The sequence below is a fragment of the Microchirus variegatus genome (genome assembly GCF_963457635.1).
Source record: "Microchirus variegatus genome assembly, chromosome: 22".
Lineage (NCBI taxonomy): Eukaryota > Metazoa > Chordata > Actinopteri > Pleuronectiformes > Soleidae > Microchirus > Microchirus variegatus.
Window position 1 is genome coordinate 16,093,552 of NC_139823.1, and position 11,592 is coordinate 16,105,143.

Genomic DNA, 11,592 nt, shown 5'->3' on the forward strand with positions numbered 1-11,592 from the left:
GCTTGTGGGTAATTTGACAACTTTTTTGTGTTTATTGACTCGTCATAAAACATTCTTCAAAACAATAAAACAAACTTTTAAATGTCCGTTTCTGTACACAATGCTTTGCTAAGCAGATTTTTATTTATATATATATAGAAAACGTATCGAGGAGCCGTGTTAAAACGACAGAGGACTCCTTCAAATTTTTAATGGCAGGTACTCTGGAAAAAATAACAGCATTCCATCCACAAAGTTGTTTTTTTTTCAAGCAATAAATATGTATTTATAAATAGTGTAAATTTACATCAAGATTAGAAACAACAAAAATCACAAATTAAACTTTATTCCATAAGTCTATGTGCAACCCATTTTCTTTGTGACTTGGCTAGTAGTTTTTTTTTTTTTTGACATATTTTTCTTTTTTCGTGTTTTTTTTTTTTTTTTTTTTTTTTACATAAGAAACAAAACACAAAGATAAAACGTAAAAGCTGTATAAAAACACAAAAGAAAACGTAAAGAAAAAAGGAAAAAAAGGGGCTGGGGGGGAAAAAAATCACCTAAACTCTTCACATTACAAATTTTTTTTTTGTTTTTTTTAGAGAGAGAGAGAGAGAGGGGGAGGATTTCTGCTGTCCAAAGAGTCAGAAAAATGACGATCTACCGTAGAAAAAGAGCAGTTAGGCTCGAGCTCCGGGGGAATAACGAGAAATCAAAGCCGACATTTTTCATCCCGTCACCAGAAGAGAAGGAAGGAGAAAGAAGAAGAGAGAGGTCGTCAAGTCAGTAGTCTTTTACGCGTGGTGTTGCCAGTTGTGTCAGTTTAACAATTATCTACAAAAACACGCATTTTAAAGAATCCGGGAGGCTCCTCCCCCCCCCCCCCCCCCTCCGCTTTTGATTAAGTCCTCCAGTAAAACAGGGCTGAACCATTGTCATTAAAAAGGGGGGGTGGGTGAGGGGAAAGACGGGAGGGGGGGGGGGGAAAAGGGGGAGACGAGTCCTGTTAGCGAGCTCGGCTGCAGCAGCATCAGCATCAGCAGTAGCAGTAGCAGTAGCGCCCCCCTTTGGAAGGGCCAGGCCCCAGCACTTTCAAAAACAGGTTGCATAGACAGACACACTCAGCCTCCAGCCGTCGCTATGGAGACCAGCCATACGGGAGGGGCAGTGGTGAGGGGCGGGGCAAGAGGAGGAGGGGGGGGGCGGAGACGGCCTTGGCTTTCCTGAATATCAGAAATGGTCCGTGTATGTGTGGATGCTTGTTCTGTTTCCGTTTTTTTCCTTTTCTTTCAACAACAAAAGCGTTCTTTTTGTTTGTTTTTGTTTGTTTTTCCTGTGCACGGGCGTCGACGGCACCGCGGCGGACGTCACCTAATGTCAAGATGAGGATGAGTGAAGGGGAGGAGCCTGAGCGGGGGGGGGGGGGGAGAACGACACCAGGATTAGAACCAGAAACAACACACAGTGTCACACAAATATCACATAATAATAATAATAATAGAGTATGCTGTTTTTGGCCCCGTCTTCACAGTAATTTGAATTATAACAAACAAATAGTGCGTTTCGGAATTGATTTGAAACTTTTAAATAGTTTATATAACAGCCTATTTAAAAGGCGCCATATGTAACAATGTGGCCAAAAACGGTTACTACATTCAAATTCAAAATACCGAGGTCTTTCAGGTTTCGTTTTCTGACGTAACTGGCAACCCGTGGTTGCTCGGCAGCTGAGACTCTACCGACTGCAATGATTGGTAGACGGCGGTAGGTGGCGCCACATGACGCCAAAACATAAACATGATTATTTTAACGCAAACAGTTTGGCTGTACTGTTGTTGTTGGTGAGGATTTTATGGCCAGTTGCCAAAAAATAGGCGTGACCCCAGACCTTGGAATAAGCTCCTCCCCCTCAAAATTCACGCTATCACAAACCTGGGCCTTTTTTTTTTTTTTTTTAAATCCTAACTTAAAACATATTTATTCAGAATGGCTTTTGAGACCCAGTCGTGAGGTGACATACTGTGTTTTAAATGCTGCGCGTCTGTAATGCTTTTATTTCGTAAAGCGCTATAGAAATAAAGTACATTACATTATGTCAAGTTCTTCATGCTTTTCCTTTAAGATAGTTTATTATTATTATTATTATTAGGCTGAATATTCAATCACATGAGGTTCAATTGGGGGAAATAAAGATTATTTCTGTGGTTTTATGAAAATTCATCATATATAAATGCGTGATCCAGATCCTGTAAAGATGTCTCTTACTCTTGTGGTCAATGCGAAATAATCAGGTTTTTTGTTGCAGTACCATGAGTGGCCACTGGAAAATACATTTTCTGCAAGCCAGAGAGGGGGGGGGGGGTTGAGGTTTTCTTGTCAAACGCCTGTCATGTGTGAAACCAGAAATACTTCCAAAGTTGACCTCATGTTGAGCTGTAATCACTACGCCCTCTGCTGGATGACGCAGGAAGTACTTTTTTTTTTTTTTACAATTTTACAGCCTAGAAGTTCAACACGCCTTCTGAACTCAAACAGGTTAAATTTAAAAAAATTTTAATCACTCCTCATACAAATACTCGGAATAAGTCAATCAAAGGGAGATAAACATTAATATAAACAAAAAAACTCGCCTATATACAGTCCTTGAGATTTATTTTTTCATCATAACTTATTAAATGAAGTATCATATGTTACTGAGACAGAAGCCGACACCTTGGTTTAAGTATCTAAAAAACAATATTCAAACTTTTTCTTTACAGTATCCAAACATATAAAACACTATATATAACTATATACACTGTAAAAACATTAAAAACTGCTGCTTAATAATCAGTAGCAATAATTATTTTCGCTTTAATCCAACATTTAATCCCTCAAGAACTAATTAGCGATGTTTTTGTCCCCCATCAGGTTTCAATAAAATTAAAAAGTTCCTGTGACAAAAGTGTAACGCAGCAGTTCCATGTAACGCGGTTCATCGAGAGGGTGAACTGATGATAAACAGCAGATACACTCATTTAAATTAACGTCGTCGTAGCTAATCTCCAGACTTCCTGAACTGCACTGAACACAAAGACTTAAGGATTAAGTAGAAACTACAGGGAGACGCCACTAATTCACTTTTTTTTTAATAATAAACATTACGAACAACAACGTCCACGTCCGTCTATGACCCCCGTGCAGCGCTCCTTCAGGGGCCACGGCGAGCACTTACTAATGTGAACTGGTCGTAGACCTGCATCAGGTCGTCCATCCTGTGCTGCTCCAGCACCACAAAGTCGTCCAGCGTGGCGCTGCCTTTCCTCGCACAGTCCTGACAGTGGACCACGTGCTGCTTCTTGGACAGGAGCTCGCGGCGCACAAACAGCAGGTTAAACACCTCCACCTGTGCAGGGAAAATAAAGGGTGAATTCCAATTCCTTGCTTAGCCCTCAATCTCAAAAATGTGCGCTCCCTCTAGTGCAAGTGCTGTCCCGATTCTCAGAAAAATTAAGTTGAGGTTGACGTTTAAGGGCTGTATCGCCCTCAATATTGAGATTTTCCGAGACCACCCTTGGGAGCAAGGGCTACCCAGAATGCATTGCGTGTTTTCACAACAACAAAGATGGCGCCGAAAACAGCGAAACGAGTACGCTACAAATGAAGTATTTTCTTTGTTAATAGAGATATAAAAATGATGAAAACCATTGTATTATCTTAGTTTAGGCCCATATTATGGATTACTGACGTCATTGTTGAGTAACATTTATTTTTATTTTACGATCTTTTGTGCGGACAAGCGATGGTTTGCTATGGTTTACTTTTCAATAAGCCGTGGTGTGTGGTAACTGTCAGCTGAATATGTCCGTGGTTGTGGTATTTGTATGAGTATCATCTTATTACTAACTGACAACCTAATAACTTGACTGACAAACGGATCGTAATAAATAATCGTGACATAAATGTGTTCTTCTTTTTTGGAGTTGACAGACTGGACGCTGCTTTCGCGTTATTCTGCCCCCTACAGTCTGAAGACGTATCTGCATTTAAGGGGTGTCCCATTTCTAAGTGACTAAATAACCCTCAACACTTGGTTTTGAGGGCCAGTTAAGATTAAGGGTTTAGATTGAGGGTTGAGATAGGAATTGGCCCTAGCATTAAAGAGGATGGAGAGCAGGCTCACGCTGCAGCCATGATGTCATCTACACACACAGATCCTGAAGTCAGGAAAGTGTAGTGGCAACAACACACGCCTCTTCACAAAAGACTCGCATTATAAAATCTTCTAGAACTCGACAATATGTTTATCTTTGAGGAGCTGGACGGACTTTTCAAACTGAAATTCACCGCTCACTCTCCCACACCAAAGTCCATTGAGAGAAAATCAGCGATTTTACGTCACAGCACACGGGAAGTTGTTCCTGAAGTTGATCCACTGCCGCCTCACCGCCGTCAGCGACTTCAAATATGTCATTTTGTGAATTCTGTATTCGAAGTGCTTTGTTATGAATAACCTCAGTGACACAAAGTGACCACACGGGGCAGCAGTAGACCAGCAGCTCCCGTTTCCCCTGAGAGCTAAAATCAGTGATTTTCTCTATGGGGTTTGGTGTGTGAGAGAGTGAAGCTTAAAGGCGCCATATGTAAGAATGTGGCCAAAAACGGTTACTACACTCAAATTCGTTTTTTAGTTAAATAAGTTTAGTTTTCTCCGCCATTGTAGCTCAGACGTAACTGGCAACCCGTGGTTGCTTGGCAGCTGAGACGGCAGTAGGTGGCGCCATGTGCCAAAACATGATTTCAAAACACAACAAATAACACACTCAACAAATAAATGAAGACAAACATCATTTTTGTGCGTGTTAAAGGTGCCATATGTAAGACTGTGGCCAAAAACGGTTACTACATTCAAATTCAAAATATCGAGGTCTTTTAGGTTTCCTTTTCTGACGTAACTGGCAACCCGTGGTTGCTCTGCAGCTGAGACTCTACTGACTGCAATGATTGGTAGACTGTGGTAGGTGGCGCCACATGCCAAAACATGATTTCAAAACATAAACATGATTTGCAGTCTGCAAAATATTTGTGTTAATGCGAATATTTTGTCTGTACTGGTGTCGTTGGTGAGTTCAGTTTGTTATATGAACATTATTCCTGAGTCTCTGTGACATATTAGGAGGATTTTATGGCCAGTTGCTTTAGATTTATTACATAATGCACCTTTAAGATTTCTCTGAGGGAAACATTCGTAGACTTGAGCAGGTTTACATTTTTATTAATTTAGCTTTATGTTGCTAACCCAACTAGCCTGCCGTTTTGAGTGTCATTCAGGATTTAAGGGAACAATAACCCCCCAGTGTTCACGAGTGTCCCCTCACCTCGCAGATGGTGCAGTAGTGAGCCGGTTCGTCCCTGGTCCTCGGCGTCAGCACCGTCTCCTTACCGGCCGACGTCAACGCCTCCTTCACCCACTGACACTGCTTCAGCGTCCGCAGCAGGCAGTACCTGTGACGGAGAGGAGAAAAACAAAACCCCACACATACAATAAATATCACGTGTAGAAACAAAAAAACACAAAACAGCCCAGCCCAGCGTCTGCTGCCACTCACTTGATCATCTCAAACAGCTTGTGGTCGGACACTTTGATGTTACGAGCCATGTTCCAGGAGAGGTGCACCATGGGAACCATGGACTTGACGCTCTGGAGCTTATTCCACTCGTATCGCTCCACGGCCAGTTTGTACTGGTGAGCTGAAAACACAGAGGTTTAGATTTACATGCGTGAAAACGACGTTTTACGTTATGTTTTACTACGATCTGTACTGCCTTTTCCAATAAAGTATTAGTATCTTAAAAACATGATTGAATTAACATTTTTGGGGAAAAATAATCACTATTTACTATTACTACTTTAATATTTTGATGTTGTTCATTCATTTATAAATCTATCATGCAACTGACAACTAAAGTGAAGATTTAAGGGAAATCGAAAAAAAATGATGAAAAAAAGTGCATACATTTCACAATTTAAATGTAAAATAGCTCCTGTTCTTGGACTGAAATGTTGCGTAAACTATCATAGGTCCATCTTTTTAGCTCCTACTCTGTGAAGAGACTTTCTAAACTGACAAAAGCGTAAGTTTTTAAATCGCATGGTGGCAGAATTGAGAAATTTACGAGTTTTCTTGAATGCATCACAAAGCTGCTTTAAGATAAAAAGTAGAAGCTGTATAAAATATCCCATAATTCACAGCGTACCAGTGAGAGGCCCCACGTTCCAGGCGATGTTGTTGCACCAGCCGATTGCCTGCACCCAGTGCACGGTGCCCGTGTTGAGCCACACCAGGTCGCCCGGACGCTGGATGAACCTGTAGACGGGCACGTCGGCCTCGTACAGATCCTCCAGGTTCGGCCACCACGAGCCCATCAGGAAGTTGATGTTGTTCCTAAAGGTTGCGTCAGATGGATAAATCAGTGATGACAGAACTGAAGAGTGTGTGTGTCAATCAATGTGTGTGTGTTGAGGTTCTTACTTCTCACAGAAGTTGCTCATCACTCCCCAGTACGGCTCCGGCACGGCGAACCACTCACAGTCTCCAGGTCCGATGTTGATGTTGACGGCACAGAAGTTGTTGTGCTCCTGGTGACCTGCAGGGGGCACACGGAGACGTCGTCACTGGAAAAAGACCTTCACGTGAACATGAAACAATAAAACGGCCCACAGCGCGAGGGGACACCGACCTGGTATCCTGCTGCCAGGAACCTTCATGTAGAGCTGCACCGTGTTCATGCCCAGGATGGTGTGACCCACGTGGCTGAGCAGGTTACCGGCCGACACCACCCGGGCGAAGGCGGGGAGTTTGCTGAGCTCCTGCAGCTGCTGCTTCCACCTTTAACGGCGAGGACGTCGTGTGACATTAGATTCAAGAATATAGTCAATAATGTGTTTTTAAAAGACTCTGAACTCACTTCCTCTCGTCCGACACGTCGATGTTGGTTCCAAACTTGATGTGCTTTAAGGGGCCCCGTCTTTTACGTGCAACACTAACGAGACAGAGACAGAGTTTTATTATGAGTTTTTAAGCCGTTTCAAAGCCACGTCTTTGATTTAAGAGAGTGAGAAGATGGTGCACCTCTCTGCTGATGCTGGCTCTGTGTCCGAAGGCTCCTTGAGCGCCTTTTTCTCGTTCTCCTCCTGGAAAACAAAAGCAGGATTAATGTCAACACTGTGACGTATTTCTTCGTTCAAACAACGATCGGACGTCTCACTGACCCGCAGGGATTCCTGAAAGGAAGCGGCCTGATACTGGGCGTATTTGGCGATGGTGGTGTGGGCGCGGGCGCTTTCACAGCGCCACATCTTCTTGGAGCCGGACGGGTCCCAGTTCTCGTCGGCGGGCTGCGAGAGCTGAGTCCACACCTCCACCAGGTGCTCCGGGTTGGCCTCCACCAGCGTCTTTGTGGAGAACAGACCCAGGTCTGCGGGGGGGATTGGGATTATGATGATGAGAATGAGTTAGACAGTGAGACATTCCAGTGCAGAATGAGGAGTTAAAAAAAGACAAAGCGTTTACCCAGTTTGAGCGCTCCGGCCAGTCCTCTGATGACCGTGACGGGGTTGGTGGGGTTTGTGCAGAACTGGTGCAGTGGAGGGAAGAAGGCGTCTCTCTTGTTCTCCAGCTGAAAACAGAAAGTTTGTAGCTTTTATTGAATGTTTGTTTAGGTAGTTTAATGACTAAATGGCAGGTAAACGGATACGGTTTTAACTGCATTTACATTTAAAAACACATTCTGCTTTGGTTATGCTGCAACGAATATTATGACTATTATTCAGCTTCCTCAATGAGAACATTCTGTTTTTTTTCCTCCATAACATAATAAGTTAAAAATGTAGAATTTTGGTTTGTGCACAAAACAAGACATTTGGGAACATCACAATTTCCAGGTTTAGTGAACGTGATCCAGCATTTTTTCTGACGGTGCACGGACCAAACAAGCACTCGATTAGTCCAGAAAATAATCTGCAGATTAATCAATTATCAATGAATCAATTTTGCAGCCTGAGGCGATGCTGTATATTCACACGACACAAGCATTTATGAGCGCCTAAAACAAGAAAACAAAACTCGGGCTTTTTTTTTTTAAGTGTGAACAGGCAGAAACAGAGGAAACTGGGCTCAACATTTTTGGTAAAACATTGAAAAGTAAATTTTCGTACTTTTCAGTCGGCTTTAGATAAATATTACTGTGTAATAGATTCAAAACACGGTGGAGAGTTCCAACAAGAAAGCTTCCAAACATTAAAAAGACCAGTGTATAGGTTTTTGGAGCATCTCGGAGTGGAGTTACAGACGGCAACCGATCAAATCCCAAGGCTCCGTGGAAGAGGGAGACAGTAAATGACTGAAAACGTCTGTTCTAATTATGGATACGTCCTGAAATAATCACAATGCACCTATAATAAGGCCTGGTTCACATCGCTACTGCGTTTTTAATATCAGGCATTAATTTGGACAGAGACAAGATCTGCTGATAATTATATTGGCGTTCTCTCCAGCATGATTACATAAAACTGACACTAAATCAGATAATACACAGGGTTCCCACACCTTGGGCTGACATTAAATTCAGGGGCTTTTCTTGTACTTTCCAGGACCAAAAGAACTTATAAGAGCCGCTTCTCCCGTGGCGTCCACTTTTATTGATCGCGGAATTTACATTTCCCATGATTAGACATCATGTGGTCATTTTGTCTCGTCTTAACGTTACACTGCCGCGTCAACGGCAGAGAGAGAGAGAGAGACAGCGGACAGTGTCCACAACACCGTCCTCGTAATAATAATGTCTCTTCCAAAGACCCATGTCTATTTTAGGGAGCTTTTCAAAAACTTTTGTAAACTTTCGTGGATTTCAAGGACCCGTGGGAACCCTGGAGGGAATCAGGCTACGTTTACATGACGATGGTCTGAACAGAAAGACGCAAAAGTGGCGCAGCGTCTTCAATTTTTATTCCACGTTGAGACAAGCGTTTTTCGGGAGGGAATCTGCATGCATACGGCGACGCAAAAGTGTGTGGAATTTGATTGACATGCCAGGCGGCTCGGTGGTGCTGTGATACACTATCACACAACACCGCCATGTCTGAGCCATATCTGAGCCATATCTGCGCCGCCAAAACCAAAACATGGCTACCGCCGGTACCATCTGTATATATCCTTTATATTTCGTGGAAAGACTCAAGTTTATTAGAGCTGCCAGAGCATGGAAATAATCCGACATGTTTGTTTATTTCCCTGTACTGGGGCATGCATGTGACGTAAACGCGTACGTGACATGAGCAGATCGGAGCAGAGTTTAGCGTCTCGGCAGTGTAGACGGAAACGCTACAGCGGAGTGAATTCCTAGTTTTCCCACTGTGGAGGGTGGTTTCAGATTTTTGCGTTTTTACACCCCAAAAAAAAGGCCGTCACCGTCTAAACACTTCCGATAAAATGTTTTGTCGTTTCCTGCCTTTTATTGTATGCTTTTACACTATTTACGTGAGAACGTTGCAGCCGTTAAATCCTCCATAAAGAGCGTTAATCGCGCGTTTGCTCGTCTGCTCACAGATTGGTTTTCGTGTGTGCCGTTATCAGATGAAAACAAAGTACACGGCCGTCGCTAGAATGACACGAGAGTCGGCGGAAAATACTCACGTAGATGCTGGGCGTGGGCGGGTTGAGCTTGTCTTTGGGCAGAGCTGGTGTGGGAGGAGGGGGCAGCCGTGGAGGGGGGCACTTGTCGAGGAGGATGCTGCTGTTGGAGAGACCGTTCTTCCCCAGGTTTCTAAATACAAAACACCAATGACGCTTTTATACCTAGTTCAGATTCACATCTCATAACACATTCAATCGAACGGGGGGGGAAAAAAGAACAAGTGCAAGCACATGGAGGAAACCGCTCAAGTGATTAATATCTGCATAGCAACAGGGCTGTCCAGTCGCCTTCAGTGTTGTTTACAGTTACATAACATTTTCCTCTGGTTCTGCAGTGACTCTGTTGCTCCACTAGGAGGAGACTTCTTCAAAAACAAAAAACACACAACACATCTAATGCCTCCTGTACTCCTGTGCCATTTTACAAAACATGGGAGAAATTGTACTATTATATTAAAAAAAACAAAAAGCATTCATGTTTGCCAACATTGTGAACTAGTGAAGATTTTTGCTCCCACAGGACGTTATAAAGCCAAATAGAGAATTTGGATCATCAGTGGGTTAAATGAGCTCACCTGCACGCCTTGAGCACATCAGTGGAGCTGGGGTAGATGGACACCGACGATGACGACGACGACGATGAAGAGCTGTGCGGCGGCGTGGCTTTAAGCGCGATGGTGGTGGTGGTGGTGGTGGCGATGGCGACGGCGGGCGGCTCGGCCTTCAGCGGGCTCTGAGAGTCCTCGGAGATGCCGGCCTTGCCGTTTCCGTTCACGGCCGGTGTGGCGGAGGCGGCTGTGGCGGCGGGACTGTGGACGCCCGTCTGCGTGTGTTCTGAGGATTTGGGCGAGGGCGTGGCGGTGGATATGGCGGAGATGGGCGAGGAGGCGGCCGAGCTGACCTGCGCATGCGGCGTGGAGGGCAGGACGGCCGGGTGGATGTTGTTGACTTTCTTGTGGGGCTCGGGTGCGGCGGTCGCCGTGGATACAGTCCCTTCTGATGGGCCCTTGCCCTCGCCGGTGCCCTCCCCCCCTGCCAGCAGGGCAGATAGTCTAGGATTGTCTGCGCTAAGGCTCTGCTTCTCGCCGCCTTCCACCGCCTTGCCGCCGTCACCCGCGTGAACGTGATTGGCTATGCTGTCCGCCTGTGTCGCTTTGCACTCCGCCGACGGTAGCGGCGACGGCGTCTTGCCCTCGGAGCCTCCGTTCCCGAGGGACACGGCCGCCGCCGCCACCACGGCCGCGGTGTTGCTATCTTTGGTAGCGGACGCACCAGGTGCTGCTCCACCTGAGGTAGAGGAGGAGTGGGGGAGGGAGGGAGGCGACAGGAGGTGGTTGTGTGGCTGCTGCCGTGGCGATGGGGCGTTTGTGGAATGTCCAACCTGATTGTTGGCGGGCGCGGGGGCAGTGGAGTTGGGGATCTGTGAGTGGGACGGCGCCCCGTCACTGCCGGAGGCCGCCGCATGTGGAACAGACACTCTCTGAGGGAAGACGAGAAGACGTGTCAAGCGTGGCGGTAAATTAAAGCCTCTTTAACGATAAAATAACTACACCTGAGTCGCAACTTAACGCCACAAACACAACAAGTGTGAGGAGGAGGAAACGACAACATCATCATGGAGCTCAGTGATTTTCAGCTGCTAATAAAATGACAAGTGACAGGTTGTAAAAAGTAAGGTTTCCTAAAAACGGAATTAAATATAAAAGGACATTCATAGGAAATATCCCCACTGGTCTAAATCTACATTAAACCTGGGATTAAATGGGTTAAACCACAAAATATAAGGTTTAAGTGACCATATTAACAATGTTTTGGCACTTAACAATAACAATCCTTACGTCGATCTAAAAGAGCAAACGTAACAAACAAGAGCGTAAAATATCATGTATGATCAACTCCTACATCTACACTACCGTTCATAAGTTTGGGCTCACTTAGA

At 44.7% G+C, this 11,592-nt stretch overlaps 1 protein-coding gene across 2 annotated transcripts in view; it reads right to left on the minus strand.

The window, feature by feature from the left end:
* Positions 1–961: 961 nt before the first annotated feature.
* LOC310942868 (lysine-specific demethylase 6A-like) overlaps positions 962–11,592 on the minus strand; it is a 36,131-nt gene continuing 25,500 nt past the window's right edge. For both annotated transcript variants that reach the window (XM_083908313.1, XM_083908312.1), the window contains 13 exons: positions 10,229–11,133; positions 9,654–9,783; positions 7,533–7,638; positions 7,232–7,437; positions 7,092–7,153; positions 6,928–7,002; positions 6,700–6,848; positions 6,492–6,606; positions 6,217–6,404; positions 5,568–5,709; positions 5,337–5,463; positions 3,194–3,364; positions 962–1,386 (listed from right to left, as the gene is read on the minus strand). In XM_083908313.1, coding sequence (XP_083764439.1) covers positions 1,357–1,386; positions 3,194–3,364; positions 5,337–5,463; positions 5,568–5,709; positions 6,217–6,404; positions 6,492–6,606; positions 6,700–6,848; positions 6,928–7,002; positions 7,092–7,153; positions 7,232–7,437; positions 7,533–7,638; positions 9,654–9,783; positions 10,229–11,133 — 2,406 coding nt within the window. In that variant the 3' untranslated portion in view covers positions 962–1,356. The remainder of the gene's footprint in view (positions 1,387–3,193; positions 3,365–5,336; positions 5,464–5,567; positions 5,710–6,216; positions 6,405–6,491; positions 6,607–6,699; positions 6,849–6,927; positions 7,003–7,091; positions 7,154–7,231; positions 7,438–7,532; positions 7,639–9,653; positions 9,784–10,228; positions 11,134–11,592) is intronic.